Raw genomic sequence first — 22,247 nt, 5'->3', positions numbered from 1 at the left:
TTAAGGTTGGAGGCATGGAGGAAAGAGTGGAGTGGGAGGGTTGAGCACCCCCCTCGCCCCCGGCAAAGTCAGTGCCTGTGCTTGCACAGTAGGTGAAGCTGCCGCTGCACAACATGCTTCTCCAAGCCTACGGCACCTTCAACCTCCTCGCCTGCTTCATTGTCTGCAGTGCCAATGGGCTGTGCCTGTGTGGGGTAAGGTGGGGCACCTCCCAACTATAGTACTGTATGGTATGTACAGCATGTTTGTAAATACACAGCACATGCACCCCCGCCCCTCTTATACCTGTATTAAATTGCTTGTTTAAAATTGTTTAAAATGGATATAATGCCTTTTGTCTGGAACCTAACCCCTCCTATTTACATCAATTCTTATGGGGAAATTGGATTCGCTTAAAGTTGCATTTTTCAGGAAGATAACTACAATGTTAAATGAGGAATCACTGTACAAGTTACTAGAAACTGCTGGGTAATAAATACAGTGAGCAATCTGGGTCTCAAAGTGAATCTAAGAGCCTGATCTTCAGGCTACACCAGTGTGTCTGCAAAACTGTGTGTACATATATAAGTACACATGCAAATGTTGCAAATTTTACTTGTCCTAAACAGTCTTGCAGGACCAAATTCTAACATTCGCACAAAAGTTAGAATTTGCAAAAGCCATGTGCATGTGTTTGCCCCTGCAAAAAGTATGCACAGGCCCATGTATGCAATTTCATGTGTGCACAAGTAGAGACTGTGTTAAGGTCCAGATGAAAATTTGGCCCTCTGAGACCAGCTCTTCACTGAAATTAAGTGAAATTAAAATGACTGGAAAAATTACCACACACAATGAGATTTCAGCAGAATTACTTAAAACAAGAGCAGGAACAACAACAACAAAATCTTCAATTCAAAACTCTCTTCCTACAACCATACTGCAATTTAAATTCGTCATTACCTAAAAAAACACTTTTCTGATTTACTGTAGCCTGAAATCCTTTTCTGCTTCAACCCTTTGGATCAAAGGTCAACACTACATATATGCATCATAAACACGTTATGTAACTATTATAAAATAATAGGGTAAGAATGTAGAATTTATCAGAGGCAGTTTCAAATTTTTGTTATAAATCTGCATTTCAGAAAATTAAAAGTACAGACATTTAATAAAGCAGCTCCTGAAATTAATAACACTTCCATAAAAAGGATGAAAAATATATAAAGTAAATACATTTATTTTCTTAGACAAACCTTTTTTTAAAAAATGATCCTTAATTTTTTGAGTCAGTGATGTATTTAAAACAATCTACTGTAAGATTATAAAGATTGTAGATAGTAAAAAATATATAGTGTGAGGGCAATAAAAAACACAGAGGAATAAAAAAAAAAAAAGAGTTACTTTCCTTTTCTTTTCCCTTATCATTGTCCAATATTTTCTGATGCCAAATTTGGAAAAAAAAAAAGTTAGCTATTTGTACACTTCTAACAGTTACAATTAAAAACACATAAGGAATCATTTGCAGATACATTAAATCATTATTATATGAAAAGCAGGCAGCAAAAATTAAAAACATTCTAAGAACCATCATATATATAAACTTCTGTACAGAATGATGACACAGGGACAAAAAGAGAACATTCAATTTGTCCTAATCCACCTAAAATATTACACAGTATAAAAAAAGCTCTTCCTGTTCTTATGTTCAACTGTTCGGTTGTAGAATCACATCAGGTCCCATATTTGTATACTTGGTTTCTTTTCCTATAAATTAGTGCCTGTTTAGTAGCTAAAAAGTTACCTTACTTTAAAATGGTATCAGACAGAAGGAGGAGCTGCCAACCACTAATAAAAGTTTTAAAAAAGCTCATCAGAAATCAGCTTATTTATAACACAGAACAATTAAAAAAGCTACGGGAAAATCAGGTTTCTGAATGTGTAATGCACTGAATATGTTTGTTATTTGAAGCTATCATAATGCTGCTTCTTAGTATTGTTATTAGGTCCAATCCAATGACCACTGAAATCAATGTGAGTATTCTCACTGACTTCCACAGGTGTTGAGATCAGGCCCATAGTGGCCAACTGTCATTTTTACACACCAGTATCCATTTCTATTTTCTGTTAAGTAGTTTGGTATGACAAAGCAAAATGTTCTGGAATAGGGAGTAGTGTATTGTCAGTTGACAAATGCCCCCTTGCTTTGAAATAGGTTGCAAGCTCCTCCCAAAAAATGGGTCACCATTATCCTGTGACAGCTTTATTCCAGTGACATGATCTCTTTAGAAAACTGTTTTCATGTTACAAATGAGTTCCGTTCAGAGTTAGAATCACTTCACTAAACGTTAGACACTACAGGTGTGAATGAGGTAACTGTTATATACCTTAAAATATTCAGGGAAATGAAATATTACAGCTTCATCTTTGGAGAAATGCTTTCTTGCTCACTGGACAATCCCAGAGTCAACAGATGTTTGCTTTCGAGTTGTCTTTGGAGGAGGCGGTGGTGGAGTTTTGCTGGGTAATGGAGGTGGTAGGTGCTAGAAAAAATGAATTTTTAATAGAACATGTTACTGATGAACTGATTTTGATGAACTGGTTGATAATGTATGATTTCATATACTTCTGTGAATCTTTATCTGCTTTATTCCTGAAAATTTCCTCTCAAACGTTGCCATTATGAATACAGTTTTGCTTCTAGCTTTTCATTTACAACCTAATTTTTACTGCTGACAATAACCAGTCTCTCAAGAGTTATTGATTAACTATCTCAATATTACAGAAAAAGTCTACTGAAAGAACTTGTCAATTTTTATATCCCTATACTTTATATCATATGGATTATCAGCCTGTACTAATTGTTGTCACCCCTAAACACTACATGGTTTAAAAAGTACATTGAATTACAGCTCTGCTTCTTGTCTTTTCTTTTTTCTTTTCATATTTTATATTTTTAGAAAAAGCACTACGTTAAAAAAAGAAAAAGCAATAGATTAAACAGATTATAAATAGTTTTCATCTTATTACTGGATATTTGATAATCTTCAACATTATTCAAAATAACTTCTGAGCTGATGAAAAACATTACAAAAATTATCCCTCTACATTATAGGAAATCATACAACAATGTAACAGGGCTGTCGGTTTGCTTCAGAAGCGAATGGAAGGGCAAATATAAGCAAGTATTCCAATTGATCATGGAAGTCAAATGATTTATTTTCATAAAAATCAAGCTATATGTATGATGACAAAAATTCATATTGCTGAAAGAATACAAGGACATTGCAGGCTTGTTCATACACTGTTTACAGGATAGATTTCAACAGCATGTTGGCTATGAAATCATTGCAGCTTTTCAATCACTGCATTGGAAGTTATACTGCAGCATTGCACCCGCTAAGTATTGTTTTTCGGTTCATAACATCCTTCCCCTGCTGGTGAAGATAAAACCCACCTTTGCTTTTTTTGGTTTCTCTGTAATTTCCTTTTTTGCCATTTACATTCATGTTAAATGCCCCCCTTTCCTTAACCCATTCTTGTTATACCTTATTAGATTGCTATCTGACACGCTTCCAAACAAATGGTTATAAAAACGTTAGCCACACACTAATACTTTAAATTACAATAACACTGCGAGTTTTCCATGTTTCCTGATCACTGCCATGGGAACAATTCAAATGTTTGAAATAGCTTAGCCTTTTATTGCATGTACTGTACATGGAATCTTGATATTGGCGTTTCATTTCTACTTCACATGGCTCCATTTATAGATTGTTTTAGAATTCATTGTAAATAAGATCTTATTTTTATTAGTGTCTTGGAAGGCAGTCCATAATTTCTAAATCATAGTTACACACTCATGCTATTATGAGAACATCATGGATAGACCATGTGAAATTACATTATTTGAAAAGAAGCCGAATATTGTGATACAAAAACCTAGTGGTTCTGGATGACTCCCTGCCATTTCACATAATTCCCTCCATTTATTTTGGGCAGGGTAAGCCTTAGAGCTATGCTGGATATGTTTGCTCATATTGAAACATTTAATTTACTTATTGAGAGCCAGCAGAAATGTCAGGAAGTAGAGGAAAAGTATTTTTAAGGTAATTTAAGGTCCATTTCATGGCTACATTTTAAGACAGCAGCAAACAGAGTTAAACACGGGGCTTGAAATATTTACCAGCCCTCTATTAGCCATAGGCAGATACAAAAGATGAGGGAGGGGATTGGATTCCTACTGAAGCTCTATTCTTGGATCCTAATTCGAGAGAAATGTCTTTCATATCAGTCTCTGCCTGGTAGGTGTCAAATTTGAAGCCTCATCTCCTCTTTCCGACTACTGGAGGAGAGGACCGCTCTCTCTCTCTCAGCTATTCAGTGGTGATTGTGATGATGAAATCTTTGTTGCTATAGTCCTGTCCGAGCTTCCTGGCTGCAGCAAAGGGAGGTAGATGGCATTTCTCCCCTACACATACTCTCATATGAAAAGCAAATGCTGACTCTTGCAGGGAGGGGGCCTGTAGCGAGGCGGTGTGACTCCCCTCCTCCCCAGGGAGGGTTGAGCTCCGTCAATCACCCCCCAGGGCGGAACCGCTGGGAGGAAGTCCCGCCCCTCAAAGGGTCAGGCGGCGACCCGGAAGGATAAAAGCCGGGCCTCAGCCCTCAGTCAGGGCCCGGCCGCCGGCAGGAGCAGACATGCCCGCTGACCCTCCTCACCGGGAAGCCGCTGAGGCCCGAGGGAGCTGCCCCGCAGTCGCTACGACGAGGAGCTGCCGGAGCTGCCCCGTCCCCACTACGGCCCCAAGGAGCCGCTAGACCAGACCTGGTCCGCCGTCCCGGAGGTATTCCCGGACCTACCGCCCTGGCTGGACTGGGAGGAGCCCATGGTACTGGACACCCCGACGGACCAGGTAGGAACCCGGGGAGAGGCTGGAAGTAGCCCGGGGGCAGCTGACTACAGTCAGGCTGCAGAAGGCCCTGCGCATATGTCAGTGTGTTTCGGTCAGGACCACCCCACTGACCGCCACTAGCAGCGTCAGCCGCTACTAGGGCCCCAGGCTGGAACGCAGAGGAGTGGGAGGGCCTGCGTTCCCCCTGCCACCCGTAACCGGGTGGCAGACTCCCCCTCTTCCCGCCTAGTGTCACTACTCTGCCCTGCTCCAAAGGCCAGAGCTAACTGTTACTGCGTTTGTTGGTGCCCTGCCCGAACCAAGGCTGGGCCCCCTTTGACTTTGCCACTGCTCTGCCCTGCTCCAAAGGCCAGAGCTAACTGAACTGTGTTTGTTGGTGCCCCGCCCGAACCAAGGCTGGGCCCCCTTTGACTTTGCCACTGTTCTGCCCTGCCCCAACGACCAGAGCTAACTGAACTGTGTTTGTTGGTGCCCCGCCCGAACCAAGGCTGGGCCCCCTTTGACTTTGCCACTGCTCTGCCCTGCTCCAAAGGCCAGAGCTAACTGTTACTGTGTTTGTTGGTGCCCCGCCCGAACCAAGGCTGGGCCCCCTTTGACTTTGCCACTGTTCTGCCCTGCCCCAACGACCAGAGCTAACTGAACTGTGTTTGTTGGTGCCCCGCCCGAACCAAGGGCTGGGCCCCCTTTGACTTTGCCACTGCTCTGCCCTGCTCCAAAGGCCAGAGCTAACTGTTATTGTGTTTGTTGGTGCCCCGCCCGAACCAAGGGCTGGGCCCCCTTTGACTTTGCCACTGCTCTGCCCTGCTCCAAAGGCCAGAGCTAGCTGAACTTTAGTTGGTGCCCCGCCTGAACCAAGCCTGGGCCCCCTTTGACTTTGCCACTGCTCTGCCCTGCTCCAAAGGCCAGAGCTAACTGTTACTGTGTTTGTTGGTGCCCCGCCCGAACCAAGGGCTGGGCCCCCTTTGACTTTGCCACTGTTCTGCCCTGCTCCAAAGGCCAGAGCTAACTGTTACTGTGTTTGTTGGTGCCCCGCCCGAACCAAGGGCTGGGCCCCTATCGACTCGCCACTGCTCTGCCCTGCTCCAAAGGGCCAGAGCTGATAATTATGTTTGGCGCCCTGAACCGAGGGCTGGGCCCCTAGTATTTAATTGTGTAGCTGTTCGGTCCCTCACACAGGGTCCGAACCGCCAGAGTGGACTGCGAACCCGAGGGCAGAGGCTCTCGGATGACGAGACGAGGCTGGTGGGCTCCCCTCCTCCCCAGGGAGGGTTGAGCCCCGGCACCCCCTCATCCACAGGGCCTTTGCTAGTCTCCTCTTCCATAACCTCTATCTTTGGGTCCCCATCCAACCATCTGCAGAGTGAATATGACATGTTTCTTGTTAGTTTTTGCTGACTTTTACAAAGTTCTGATAGCAATTGGGAAAATAATCATAACTGGTAATTTTAATCTGCTGCTGGATCAGAAAGTATGAACAGCAGCAAAGACAGTTGGGTTGTATCTACAGATGAGGGAAGATGACACTGCATAAATTCCTATTTGTAAGATTATATTTGCAGTCATAAAGGAAAGAAATCTTACAGAGATCGATAGTTTAGGTTCCACACTTACCATATGAAGGTGCCTACTCAATAGTAATGAGTCTATTTTTCCAAGACCTGATTAAGCATATCCCATAATGAGGAATTTCACATCCATAGTCCAATTAAAATTTACAATATGTCTTTCCAGGGAATAGCCAGATTACCAAGGAAAGCTTTTATCCTATAAACAGCGTTGCTGCATTAGTTACATGATTAATGAAAATAATGCTCACACAGCAACATTCATTTTCAGTGTTTGTCTAACAAACGATGTACAATTTTCTCCTGATTTACATTGAAATACAGTTCTCAGTGACCTCTGTATCAGAAGATCAAGTCAACATACTATTAATATGAAAAATAGACCGCTAAAATTAGAATTTATTTTTGGTTAAAAGTGAAACTTTTTTCAAAATTGGGATTTCTTTTATGTTGTGCTAGTAACTTTCAGTTTCTAGGTCTGATGGTCTGAAGCTTTAAGTTTATTTATTCCTATCTGGCCAAAATTTTTGAACGTAGGTCTCTAAAGTTAGGCTCCTGAAGCCGTACTTATGCACTTGAATGAAAGTGGCTTGATTATTAGAAGGATCTGCAGATCTCAGCACTTTTGAAAAACAGGACATTTCTATTAAAGTATTTACATATAGATTTATGAACCTGGTGTTAGGGATCCAGTTTTGAAAATGCTGGCCACATTAATCTACGGATATAAAGTGAACACTTAGTGGCCCAGACCATCAGACACAGAAACTGCAGATCACTAGTAAAACATTAAAAAAAACCCTAACCAAAAGATTTTAGTTTCCTACTAACATAATAAACTGCATATCCCTTCTGAAAAACTTTATGGAACATCACAAAAAAGTGACTTAATATTCCTTAGTATATTTTCCTCACAGGCATTTTAACTTCGTATTTGTCATTAAGCAAAACTACTTTAACTTTATTGATCACATAACTTACAAAGAGCCATTTTGAATTAAATTAACTTTAAACTGGTAGTAATTGGCAATTTTACAAATCAAAGTCCTTAATCAAACCAATGGGTTTTTTGTATTATTATCACTCATAGAAATCAAATGATCAATTATCATAAAATAGAGTTGAAGACCTAATAGGGAAGAGTATATATTGAAAACACAGTGAGGATGGGCTAAATATACTAGCCATAAACAACATGCATATTATGTGAAAGCGCTCACATTCTGCAAGTACATTAGCCAGAAAAGAAATAACAGAGATAGTTGGATAATTAATATAATTAAATTTACAAATTCCATTATAATGTGGGCTAAATTTAGCACTCATTCATTTACATAAGCTACCACTGAATATATTAGTACAACATTTAATGATGCCAAGGCAGCAGTATTGAGAAATCAGCCAGACAAAACTTAACAACCAATGAGAATTGGTACAAAAACAAATTTGGTCACTGAAGAGCTTACTAGTCTTTTCTTTTACTCATCTATAGTATGAATGGTGACATTCATACTCAATATGAAATTGGGAAAATGATCATTACACTCACAAAACTGATATCACCAGTACTCAAAACAATTCCACATCGAACATTTCTGAAATACAAGATCAAATTTCCCATGCATTTACATTTAATTAAAGGTGCTCCGCAGAGTTCATGTTTATGTTTCAGTGGTAATAGTGAGTTCTTCAATTCTTGGAGATTGCTTTTCTTTCTGAGATAAAGATAGTGTCTGCCAGTGCACATTAGAACCCATTTTCAGCAGATTCCTTGACTCACGTGCACCTCAGGAGAAATGGGAACCTTATAAAAAGGCACATCTGGAAAATATAAGCATTTTGTCCTTTCCATTTCAAATATTAAATTGCTCCCATTTGTTTGGCTTTCCTCGCTACAAAAAGAAGTAATCAAATTTAAAAATCTCTCCTTTCTCCTCACTCTCTTGTAGAAATAGAGCACAAAACGTTGTACGCACAGAAAATAAGAATTAAAGAAGGCAAAAAAAAGTTCTTAATCTACAGAAAAGAAAAATATGATGAGTGAAGGGTTTTTGTTGCTCAGAAAGCAGTATAAAACACACAAAATGAATTCTACAATGAAACCTTGTGGCACTGTACAAGAGATGAGTTCCTATATTCTTATTTTATTGGAGCTGAATAACAAGATATATGGTTAGCTTCCAAAATCTGATCAGGAATACCTGACTTTTCAGAATTAACTGATTTCACTTAATAAACCATAAATTGTGGGAGGTGTAGGATGGATATTAGGAAAAACTTTTTCACTAGGAGGGTGGTGAAGCACTGGAATGGGTTACTTAGGGAGGAGGTGGAATCTCCTTCCTTAGAGTTTTTTAAGGTCAGGCTTGACAAAGCTCTGGCTGGGATGATTTAGTTAGTGGTGATCCTGTTTTGAGCAGGGGGCAGGACTAGATGACCTCCTGAGGTCCCTTCTAACCCTGATATTCTGATTCTATGAGTGAATGAAAAGTAATCAGGACATGAGCTACATAGTGTTGTGCAACAATTTTCCAGCACTGTTGTCTAAAATTCAATCTCTTTTACTATTATTTTTACAGTGCTACTGAGTCACACAATCTATAAACAGCAGCAAGTTTGTTATTTATCTATAGAAACAAATGACGCATGGCAAAAATTCGTCAGGATATAATACTCACATAATTAAAATTTGACAATGTGCCAAATCTTCAGCTGGTATAAGTCTGTATAGCTCCACTGATTTCAATTGAGCTACACCAATTTACACCAGTTGGATATTTGGACCAATATCTGTAAGCCTGTCACGTTTAAAATATTATACTGTATAGTGCTGATTTGGCCGGTGATGGTACTCATTAAGAAGAGTATCTTGTCTCAACTAGGTAAAAACACACAAAAAATGGTTATATACCTATACGGTTATTGTTGTTCTTTGAGATGCATCATACACACATACAGTCTACTGCAGGTGTACATGCACCCAATCATGCACTCAAGTGGGAGACTTTTGCCAGCATGTGCCTTCACTATCCTCATGTGATTGCTGCTTTCCTCTCCATTCCTTCGTACCGTCAGAAGCTAATACTCTTAATAGTGGGGAAAGTGGGAGGGTCATAGAATATGCATAACATCTTGAAGAACAACCGTTATTGTAGGTGATTGGGTTTGTTTTTTTCCCCTTTGAGTGACTGTGCACATATACATTCTACTGCAGGTGACTCACCAGCAGTTTCCTAATAGGTGGTGGAATTCTGATTTGGAGATTGTAACACTGACTTGATGAAGTTGACATCACTCTGGGAAACTTGAGTGACAGCGTAGTGTCTGGAAAAGACATGTATAGATGTCCATGTTGTTGTTTTGGAAATGTCCAATACATGAATGTTGCTCAAAAAGTTGGTGAAGAGGAGTGAGCCATAATAGAGTGAGCCATTATCTTTGGTGGAGGAGAGACCTTAGCAAGATTGTAGCAAAGCTTGAGGAAGACTGAAATCCAATGAGAAATATGCTGGGCTGTAACAGGTTGTCATTTGATCCTTTCAGCATAGCTTACAAAGAGCCTAAGAGAGGATCTGTGTGGTCCAGGTAAAACTCCAAAGCCCTGCAAACATCCAAGATTTGAGTTTTTCTTCAGCCTTGGAAGAGAATACTGGGAGGGCAAATTGTCTCATTCAGGTGCAATGCTGATACCACCTTAGAGTGTGGTGTAAAACAGACCTTGTTTTTGTGAAAAAGTTAGCTGATCCTCCTGCCTGAAGCTCTGAGAATCTCCTTACAGGGATAATTGCTACTAAGAATTCTGTTTTAATTGACAACAGCAACAGTGATGTTGTCATCAAAGGTTTAAAAAGGAGAAAAGTACTATCGATCGAGCAGGACAATACTAAATTCAGGTCCCGTGAAAGTACTAGATTGGACACAGGAAGGCACATGTTAATAAGTCCCTTTAAAAATCTGGAAACCAAGGGATGCAAAAAGATAGAAAACTCATCCAATGAAGGGTGTATGGCAGAGAGGATGCAAGGTGGACACTCTCTAATCTGGCAGAGAGACCAGAGGATTTCATATACAGTAGGTAGTAAAGTATATGTCTAATCTCTGTACAATCTGGAGATAAATGGTGAGATTCCACCCAGACCGAAAACCTTTTCCATTTCATTGCATATGTGGCTCTAGAGGAATTCTTTCTGTTGTTCACCAAAATGGTCTGGATATCTTGGGAGCAGAGCATCTCTTCATTGCTCAAACAGGAAAGTGAAGTTTATGGCTGTGAGGTGGAGAGACTGTGAATTGGAATGTAGAGATATGACTTGGTCTTGAGACAGGAAAACCTCAACCAAGGGTAAGTCAACAAGTGGTCAAATGGAGAGTTGATTTAGGTCCATGAATCTATACTGTCTTGGCCAAGCAGGCACTACTAAGATTAAGCATGTACTGTCATTCACCCTCAGAATGGAAGTGACTGGAGGGAATGCATAGAGAAGATTTCTCCATGATGAGAGGAGAAAAGCATCTGTCATGGAACTCAGGCTGTGACTTGCCCTGGAGCAGAATCTCGTGCATCTTTCATTCAGATTGGTTGCAAAAGAGTCTATTACCAGGTATCCCCAAATTTGGAAGGTCTGGTGTAGAATGTTTCTCCTTATTGACTACGCAGATGGTCTATGAAGTTCCTGCTGAGGGAATCCACATTAGTGTTCGTCACTCCTGGAAGGTAAAAGGCTTTTAGTGAGATATTGTTCTTTATACAAAAGCTCAACAAATGGATCGCTTCCTGGCACAGTTGATATGACCTTACACCTCCCTGCTTGTTCAGCTAAAACATAGCTATGGTATTGTCTGTGAGAACTTGAACCGCTCGATCCCCAATGGTCGATCTCTCAGGCCCAATGAATATCTCAGAGCTCTAGTACATTTATAGAGAGTGAAATCTCCTGAGAATTCCAAAGTGCGTAAGCCTGAAATCGACCCAGATAAGCCCCCTAGTCTTTGGTGGACATGTCTGTTACAACAGTCATAGTTGGTTCCAGCAGAAAAGGAACCCCTTTGTGTACATTCTCAGGATCCAACCACCAATCCAGGGACTGAAGCAGTTGTGGAAGTATGCAAATCAGCATGTCCAGAGAACATCTGTTTGGAAGATGTACTGAATGACGCCAGGCCTGCAGACATCTGAGGTGAAACCTGGCATGCTGTCATACACATGGACGAAGCTGGATAGGGGAAGGTGACCTCCTCCTAGACTGACATTCTGATGCAGATCTAGATGCTCTTGGAACAGTCCAAGATGCCTAATAAGGCCCAGGAGAGTATTCTAATCTTTGTACTGCCCATGGTGGTGGGTACCATACTGGAGACTCTTTGTAAGGATATCGTTCTTGTTCCCTGGTCCAGATGTCCCTAGAGCATGACCCGTATGGAGAGCTGAAAGACCATGGAGGAAACATAGGTCTGTCATTGTCAGAGTCTAAAGAGGAGAAAATGTAGCTCTCCTAGTGAATAGAAGAGCAGCTCCAGATGGTGTTAGTGGAGGTTTTGGTACTGCCAATACCTGGTGGGGTCCTAAAGGTGGGAGGAGAAAAGGTGGTTGGAAGGCAGAAGGCTAGAGCTGTGTTGAGGGTTGCATGGAAAATGCAGGAAGAACCAAGGGGACAATGAAGCAAATGACATTGATGGTGCCGATACACTGAAGGCTAATGCAGTCAGTGCCAGATGATGTAGTATAAGAGAGTCTGGCAGAGAGAAACGCAGAAAGTCCTTTGCTACAAGGAAAGCCTGTGCTATAGACAGCCCTGAAATTGGAGGCAAGCATTTCTTTGCCATACAGAAGGTATGAGCACATGTGTGCTAGTTCTTCACTTGCCCCTAGTTCTTTTCAAAAGCCAGGTGAAACAAATAGACCTTGTAGTGTGCCCTGAAAGTCAGCTATTCTGAGCTACTTCAGGCCAGGGGTGGAAGGACGGTCAAGTCATCCAGGGCTATTATGGAGACTGTTCTGTCAGCAGCTCATTTTGTTGAGAGGGATGTAGCATCAGGGCATCTGCAGTGAATCTCAGAGAGAAAGAGAATCTCTCAGGTAGACTAATGCAGGCCATTTAGGGCTTTACAAGTGAAAATGAACTCCTAGGGTCAGATCCTCGGCTGATGTAAATTGTCATAGCTTTATTGACTTCAGTGGAGCTATGACAACCTACATGAACTAAGGATCTGCCCCTAATACTTAACTCAACTTCCAGCTGAATCTTACCAGTGTTTTTATGGCTAAATGAGGATAGCACACAGTGAAAACTTCTTATCATTTTCTTCACATAAGAGGAGTAAAATAATCTGCAATGCAACATACAAACATGCAAACTCTGGATTGCTTCTCTATAAACAGATTTTCACTATATCCAACAGATTCCAGTCTGAATGTTCTGATGCATCAGAATCTCAAAATGTCAAAATAAATGTTATCATCGTTAACAAAGTTTGTTTTCATTCTTTTATTATGCATCACTTCCTTCTTTGCCACACTCTTTGTCAAGTTTTGTATCTGCTGCTGGATTGATGGAAATCTTCTCATCAAAACTGTTGTCCTGTGAATAGTAAGTATTATAGCCAATATTTATAAATGTAAGTGCTCCTTTGTCTATTTTCTTTGAGTTTCCCTTTTGACTCAGAATGCTAAAGAGGCAGTTGATTTTGTATGCGAAGATGTACATGAACCTGTGAAAGAGCACAAAAGCTAGAGGAATGCCTTGATGTAATAATAATCCTTGCAAGAGTCCGAGGATTCTTTTCCTGTTCATGTACATTATTAAGAATTTTTTGTAGCAGAACAAATCAGACAATGCAAGAAAGAATACATATATATGGACATACTAGTTAATATTTTTAAAATGACAATTAACAAGACAACAATCAAAACATTATAGTTAGAAGATTATTGAGATAAAAAGAATTAAGTAAAGTAGGTTAACAATGGATTCCAAATAATCTAAATGTAAAAAAAATAAAAATCTCAAGCACCATAAATGATTATTGGTAGCAGCTAGACCTAAAGTACTCAGAACGATATGGCCATTTCTTGATACACTTGTCATTGTACCCTTTTCTGTTCACTGAAGCTTTTTCATGTCTGACTTCAAGGCAACCAGTATTGTGCCAAGTACTTAATTTTAACACAGTGAGATCTTTCCCATTCTGTAATATTATTTTTAAAGCAATTGGGATAAGATCATCTACAGAACTTTTTAATGGTTTGTCCTTATTGATGCTAAGAATAGATAAGCTAAAACTAATCAGAATCAAGAATGTTAGTTATCTCATTTATGAAATACCATAGCCTGCAACCATAAACTGTGGGGGGTCAGTCATAAAAGTTATAAGAGCATATCTGACTCATCTTTTTCATGCTCTGCACCAGTCTTCACATTTTGCTTTTGATAATCTTACTGGGGTCCAAGTACAAAGTGAAATAAATGCAATCATTGCTATAAAATTGGAAGCCTTTCTTAAATTATATGAAATATAATCCCTCCAGCTTTGTGTCAAATCTGTTTTCAAATCTACCTCACAGACTTTGTCACTGTTCATTCACCCAGACTTTCTGCTCTTGAAGAGTTTATGAAGTCTAGATAGAGAGCCAAGCACTCAATTGTTGTCTTATAAAATTGCAGGAGCTTATTATCTAAGGATTTAGAACTTATTTTTGATTAACTTTTCAGGTTGTGTTCAAATCCTGAGCTCCTTCAGAAACTGGTTGTTAGGGATCAGGACATTTTGGCAAGCTAGAGTAAAAGAGAGAAAACATTCTGGAGGACTGTAAAAAATGTGTAAAACCTCACAAAGTCCCAATGAAGCATGGTATTATGATCCTCGTTTTAAAAATAAGGAAACTGAAGCACAGAAGTTAACTGAATTGTCCAAGATCACTCAGCAACTCAGTGGCAAAGTCTCAGACTAGAACCCTTATTTTCTGACTCTCAGACCTGTGCTTTAGCTATTATGCATGTTTCTTTCCTGTTTGTACTTGAATAAATTCACTAGCACTTGTCCACAGAACTGATGATCATATTAAATAAGCTTTGCAGTTGAGGCACAAGACAAGGAATCAGAAAATCTGGGTTCTATTTCCAGAATTACCACAGACTTCATGCATGACCTTTGGCAAGTCACTCAGGGCCTGATTTTCAGAAGTGGAGGGTATGTACAACTCCAGTTGCTCAGTCCGTCTGAAAAATCTGGCCTGTAGTGTCTCTGTAAACCATATTCTTCACCTTTAAAAATGGGGAAATTTCCACCTAACTTTTCTTCCAGACTTGATCAAGTTTCCATTAACTTTTTTTAAAACAAATTATTTGAAGGATACATTTCAGAGTAATTTTGTTAATTCAGAAAAATCTGTGCATATCTCTGATAAGCAAACTGAAAAATTATCATTCTTACTAGGAATTTGCACAGGGGAACATTCCTGCATATGACTGTATCTCTTTTCTAAAAAGGTACAACATTTCAAAGCCCAAATGATAGCCTTCTCCAAAAGTGCTGAAGATTTTTTGAAAATCAAATTATTTTTAATAACTGCAATATATTCTAGTGGCTTTCAGGAAATAAGAAAGCTGAAAAAGTATCTGCCCCTGCCTGAATCTGAAAAATATGTTCATGATGAAAAATGTTTCAGGGATCTGCTCCTTTCAGCAGTAACTGTGCTTGCCTATATAGGAAATGACATAGAACTAAAAAATGTAAAGCTGTCAGAAACATACTTTATTTCCTCTCCTGAAATAGAATTGTATACGAGTATAAAAACTAATTTGCTGCTGCAACTACATCCTGTCACTTTAAGCTCCCTTGCTAACATATTTAACAGTGTTTTGCTTTATATTTAGTTTTCTCCACCAGAATGAATCTAACTTTACTTACAAGTCATTCAGAATGAGCTACCACGTTCCTTCATGCCCTGATTAAGACACTGTTCTGTAGCAGTAGAAATCATTTGGATGCGTACATGTCTGCTATCAGCATTATATAGAATTTCATGTTCTTGGCCAGTATAATGTTCCAAATAAACTAGCAGAAAATCATTTGTACCTCTAAGACTTACCCTCTGATGTGCAGCGGGGGGTGTTGTAGGGCTAATCAATTCTTGATTTTCCATGAGATTTCCATAGTCTGCCATGTTACCTTTGAGAGGCAGAGGAGGAGGAATGTCTGCCATTTCCAAACTAGAGATACCATTCAGCTCCAGATCTGTAAAATTAACATTTAAGTCTCTGGATCATTCAAATCAATCTTAAGATGCAGAATGTTCCTTCAGGCATTAATACTATGATAGAGATAGTGCCCATGCATCCATTTACCCGCTCTTCATTTCATAGACTATATAATAATTTGCTGCTCATGGAACAATAGCTTTTAAATTTAAAAAAAAACTGCTGGAAACATGAAAGTAAGGATCACTAGGTCAGGGTAGGTCAACTTTTAAGTGTACAGTCTGTATCAACACTGACAAGGTCTCTCCCTGTTTAATAAAAAAGGAAATTGTACAACATTGTCACTTGTCTCAGATTTCACTTGCTGATATTCACAGAACATTTAAAACAAATAAAATTGTCTCAGCTGTAACCCCTGTGTATATGCATTGTACATCCAAGGTATACACAGGATATAACAGAGCAGAGCTTTATTTACTTTTCTACTTTTAGAAATTTAGACTTTTAAAAATTAAATGCACTAAAGAAATCCATAATTAACCACAAATCTCTACTGAAAATTTTCAAAATCCAGAGCACCATAAGAATGGCCATCCTGGGTCAGACCAAATGTCCATCTAGCCCAGTTTCCTGTTTCCCGACAGTGGCGAATGCCAGCTGCCTCAGAGGGAATGAACAGAACAGGTAATTATCAAGTGATCCATTCTCTGCCTCCCATTCCCAGTTTCTGGCAAAATTATATATTATATTATATTATATTATATTAGTTGTTTAAATAACTAACATTATAAACCAAGAGAATGTACAACCGATTTTTTTTTAATTTACTCATAGAAGGTGGGGAACAATCATTAACAGGGTGAAATTTAGCCCAGTGAAGAAGATCAGAACTAGGCCTATGAACCACTTAATTTCTAATTAAGTCTTGTTTTGAAGGCCTAAGTGGTGTATAGGTCTTGTGCTGGTCCTCCTCACAGGGGTAAATTTCACCCACAGGAACATATTCAGCCATTCTTCCACAGGCAAATCTTCCACTGGTTTAAGTGAGAGCTCTGCCAGAGGAATGAGCACTGATAAGGCCCTTCTTATAATACATCGTTTTGTTTATAAATTGGGGAAAATTATTGTCACTTAAAGGTGGATTTTTTTTGAGTAGATGGAGGATTTGTTAACACTGATTCTTTTTTAATGCAGAGTATTTGGCAATAGCTTATAGTGTGTGTTTTTTCTGGTTTTCCTACTTTTCTATTTTCTTCACTAGTACAACTTTAGCTTCAAGACAGCTGTATTGATTTATCACTGAAATCTCTTTGTCATTTCATCTCTATTTAGTCCATTCAGACTACATCAGCTAAAAGAACATCCCTCATCCATCACTTTCAAATTCTTCCAATGGCCTCTTCAACTCGAAACTTGTCATTTCCTTCAAGGACCTGAGCAGTTCTATGGCTTCCTGCTTCACTGTTCTCATTTCTGTCTACTTCCTCCTCAATGAATCCTGCCTCACTTCTCTCATTGTTTCCTTTTCTCTCATTCTCATCCTTCTTTTCACTCTGTTCCCTACACTTGGAACTCCTTCCCAGATCCAAAAGTAGCCGGCACCTCACCACCTCTTCTTACAGACCTCTCAAACCCCACTTATTCTTAAACACATCATCAGAATATAGCATTACAAAAAAAAACATTTTAAAAAAAGCTTCAAACAGGCTTCTCAGATAGCCCATGTTTTATGTGTCTATTTAGAAATTTAAGCTGCTGATGGGAAAGACTGTCTCTTCATGGTAAAAATCAAGTTTCATAACATTCATATGGCATGCATCTTCTTAACAACAAAATTTAATACGATACAATAGTAATACGTTAAATAAAATGATACTTCCACAGTGATTTAATGGAACATTTGGAGAACCCTGGCAGAAGTAAGATTTGTGTGTGTATGCAGTTTTGACAAGTGTCTGTTTTTTCTTTAGTTGATGTTCTTCCATATTTAGACTAGCTACATGCACATGTTTAACCCTAGGTTAACCTATAGGCTTTACTCTAAATTTAGTTTTTGAGAGGAACATTTAAACGCATTCACATTTAATCGTATCATTCCAGAGAGTTAAAGAGTATTTTATTATGTCTAAATAAACATCTTAAAGTGGGAGATTTATGCCTTTTTAATAGAGAAATATAAGTGTACTGAATACTTCCCCTAGGTATATTAAATGATAGTATACTACGTATTAACTATTAAATCATTATATGCCACTGTGGATAAACGACTAAAAACTATCAAGAAGATAAAAGGTCAAAATGTTGATTTCAATTAGAATGGTGAAATTCCAGTGACTATAACAGAACTCAACCATTGTAACTGAGAGCAGAATTTTACTTATAAAATGTAAATGTACACAACTGTAATCCCTGAGTTAGGGAGATAGAACTAAAATATTCATACAATTTAAGTTTAAGAAACACTTTGCTTAATGAAGCACACACATATTTTTACTTAGATTAACATAAAAATAGCCTGGTTTATAATTTCAGTGCTGTCATAGAAGAGCTAATTCTTAAAGGTGAGGAAAATGATCAAATTTTCTATTAAAATACCAAATTTACTTTGATTAGAAAATGAAACTTTTGAGTAAACAGAGCACGCATGTAGCCCTCAGAAAAATAGATGCCTTTGATGTTTACATTATTTTTAGTAGCTGTAATTGTATTTCAAACTCTTAATTCATTTGATTTTAATTTCTGGTCAAAGGAAATTATACAGGAATTTCTGGTAAAGCATTTTAGTGTATTTGCTAAGAGTATGAGAAAACTGGGCTCTCTGTTTCTTTAGAGCCAAATCTACTTGTCCAGGCTCAGCCTGTGAATCTCAGATAGGCACTGGGGAGATCCATGGAAGAGGTAGAAAAGAAATCATTTCCTCAAACAAAGGAGCAGCAGAAGAGATGTCCTGTGGAGACTACTTCATTTTAATAAATGGACTAGCCTTGACAATTCCTAGTGGCCCCCAGCCCTGGCTAGAACTGCATAATAGTAGATTTTATTCCAGCCACATCCATGCTTCTCTTCCAAATAACTCTGTACCCCTGTACCACTACGTAGGAGGTATGCACCTCTTACCTGGCCTCCCCAAAGCCGGGACCCACCTGTTCCATTGCCAGATAGCACTGCACACTTACAGAGAAGCAGCAGGATACGTCCCAAAGTGAAGGACTTTGATATATACAGTATTTGTAACACACTCTATTTTTCATTTAATATCAAAGTTCAAATTTAGCCATGGACCAAGTCCAGCACTTCACTTAGCAGAAGATTAACATATATAAAATAAGTATATGGCCTGAATGGGCAGTCCAAAAGTCACCTTACTGCAGCAAAAAGTTATTTAAACAAAACCACATAATTTCACTGCTATTATGTGGGGAGGAACTGTTTGCCTCAATATTGTATGTCTATTTGTGATATCCTGAAGACAATGTACCCCCTACCAAGCTCCTCTTGGAACCCAAAAGCTTGAATTCATCTTGATTTCTGAACATTTAAGTGTAAATAAGTCTAATATTTCCTTTTTGCTACAACTATGCAGGGTACTTTATCAGAGATGACAATCATCCAATGTTGTATGTGTATCCCTTAACTTTATTTACTATATGCCATTAGGAACAATTCTCAGCTGGCAGGAATCAGCTAGATGACTTCAGTCTTTTTCATCTCTACCTTCTTTGATTCTGTGGAGCAGATTATCAATTTGTAGTTTTCATTCTCCTAGATAGTCAAGAAGCAAGCACTATTCTCATAGCTCAATATAAGATTAACTCTTTTTAGCCAGCTTGCTTCACAAGAATTATTATCCAGGAATTATTTAAAAATGTTAGAGCTATAATTCTTTAATGATTAAGGTCAAGGTTCTGTGTACTCTGTAGCAAGCTGGACCTAAATAATGGAGCAAGGTCCTAGAGCCTGTGGCAATCTGGTAGAAACATTCTCAAAACTATGTGATAGCTTCAGATACATTTTTAAAATGGAGGTTTGCATTAAATATGAAAATGAATATATAATTAGCACAGTAGCCACTGTGAAATGTAATTCAGAGTATGTTATGTTTCCAAATTTTCAGTTTTCAATATGTTAGATTGTCATTTTTGGATTTCAAAAATTTATACCTTTCAGAATTATTGGTTCAGGCTGGAAACTCAGGAAGGCAACATTTGATTTACACTTGGTTCACCTTTTTGAGGTTATCTTTCCAACCAGGAGGTCTAGAAACAATTAAAAACCCAAACAAACAAGCCTACCTCTCCCCAAGATTCTATAACATACTTTTGCTACACACAGTGAATTCTGTTAATACAGCTTTGTGGAATACAGAAGTCTTGGATTATGGTTTATAAATTTGCTGTGTGTCAACATTCTTTGGAATAAGTTTTGCTTATTTAAAAACAAAGCACTTTGAAATATCAAAGGAAATAAATAAAGCAAACGTGAACTTCCCAGATCTGTAATTCTTGCTCTCTGTAATAGAAGTTAGTCACTTGCATAAAAAATGATTATTTTCTAAATGTTTCTTTACTAGTTTAGTGCCCAGTGAGATTTTAGCCATGTGTCAACAACAGGACACTTTGCAAGGCAATTTGTGGAAGCTAAATTTGTACACAAAATGGGAGTTATACTCCCTCCAGTTATATAACAGGAGTTCTTGAAGACTGAAGCCAATGTATGAAAGTTTACAGAAGAATTCACTGAGAGATGCAGGGAAAAGACAAGCTATTCTATGTCTACACACAAAAGGAAAGTAGATTTCAGGTACTAACTACAGTAGCTGGAGACTTCATTCAACCTCTGTACTCTACAGAAGCCAGCACAGCATGAATCTTTAGGCACTTATAAAACAACGACCTTGTGAAAAGGAGCAGAAAACTTATTTCTTTAAGCAATTTTTCTTGTTTTAGTAAAAAATCAAAAATAGTTTTTGTCACTTGACAAACACAACAGGTGTACCATAGCACAGGCCTAAGGAGTAAATTCCTTACTATAGGATTTATCTGCAACCTACATCTTATGGTCAGTAGCAGTAAAACTCAGAGAGAGAACTCGGAGCATGCTGGCGAGAATCTTTGGGAACAGATGTTGATGAAATATTTGACGGTAACACTAATAAACCACCTGAAATGCTTTGCAAGATTAAGGCCTGTCTGTGTATGTTAACAAAAAAAGTGGTATTTTTCCTATGTATAGAGATGTAGAGAGGATGGTATTAAATGAAAGTAACCAAAACTCCAGTCACTGAACTCTTTACACCAAATCTCTAAAGAGACGTGACAAATACAGTCATGAGAGAGTCAGTTAACAATATTCCCATTATTTTAAATTAATTCTGATATTAAAAGGTGTAAGAAATGTAAAGATAATCAAGTGATCAGGTCACAGAAATCATCATCTCTAATAATATAGCTTAAACAACCATATCTCTGCTAACTCCCAAAAATGCACTTATACCTCATGATGTGAACGTACGCACTGGATTATCCTCTTGTTGATCTGACCTAAATGATTCAGTTGATTCTGAAACATTTCAGAGTAAGGGGGCTGAACTGTAATTCATTCTGCACAAAATATTTTAGGAAAACAAAGTTTCATTGGAAAAAAAAACCTTACTGGACTGTAAATTGAAAGGAAGTTTGGTCCTTGGAGTGATTGGAGGTGGTGTTGACTGAGAAGCTGGAGATGACGGAGAGACAGAAAAACGTCTTTCACTTGCAATGACATTGATAACTTGGCTCTTTGGTCTTTGTGGTCTCAGTGGACTGATCTGCATTAGGACAAAAACATAAAAATGTGATGGTTTCATCATGACGTGTCACACAGCCTGAGCAGAAACACACACTATTACAGCACAGCACGTTACACTGTAAAGAAAAGCACTTCTTATTGAGTTGTTGATTTTGTGATAAGTAAGACATTTCCCTAGATCTAGAATGTAATATTGCAATGATAAGATACATGTTTTAGATTTAATGAGTACTGTACTGAGGAAAATCTTGGGTTTTCCCTTTCCTGCACAGGTTTTTATGAACTAGAGCATGTAGTCTGGCAATTTTTAATTTTTTGTTCAGTGTTTGGAGTTATTCCTGGCCTTTTGTGACTATACTCTGATATTCAACAACTTCCATCATAGTAAAAAATGGGTTATAAACTGAAGAACACTTAAAAATCAAAAGTCAGGGATGCAGAATTGGTTGTTAAACATACTGCCTTTTCCTCACTCCAGCAGTCACACATGTATTGTTTTATTTAATGCATACTTTTAAAATGAAATTACAGTAAAAAAAATAGCCTGAAATCCTTGACGCTAGCAACAAATGCATTAAGACAGCCTAGTTGCCATCATGAAGCATAGTTAAGCTCAGATTCATGCAAATAATTTTTTCTTTGAAAATGTTTCTTCCATCCATCCACTGTCTCAGATGTTAAATTAGTTCTCTTTCCCCCAAACTCTCAAAATTACTCAAAATTGAATGCATCCAGGGTGTTTAGATATACACAGTAGCCCTAGACTGATACATTGGCATACTTCCTTCAGTTCCATAACCTACACA

General features: G+C 38.5%; 1 protein-coding gene across 1 annotated transcript in view; it reads right to left on the bottom strand.

The window, feature by feature from the left end:
* Positions 1–831: 831 nt before the first annotated feature.
* Positions 832–22,247, bottom strand: part of DOCK1 (dedicator of cytokinesis 1) — a 541,297-nt gene continuing 519,881 nt past the window's right edge. Inside the window, 3 exon segments of the mRNA XM_030568323.1 lie at positions 832–2,519; positions 15,546–15,691; positions 21,307–21,460. Of these exon segments, the coding sequence (XP_030424183.1) occupies positions 2,424–2,519; positions 15,546–15,691; positions 21,307–21,460 (396 nt within the window). The 3' untranslated portion in view covers positions 832–2,423.

The sequence above is a fragment of the Gopherus evgoodei genome, chromosome 7 (assembly GCF_007399415.2).
Source record: "Gopherus evgoodei ecotype Sinaloan lineage chromosome 7, rGopEvg1_v1.p, whole genome shotgun sequence".
Taxonomy (NCBI): domain Eukaryota; kingdom Metazoa; phylum Chordata; order Testudines; family Testudinidae; genus Gopherus; species Gopherus evgoodei.
The sequence above is the reverse complement of the archived record's forward strand: the minus strand, read 5'-3'. Positions and strand labels throughout refer to the sequence as shown.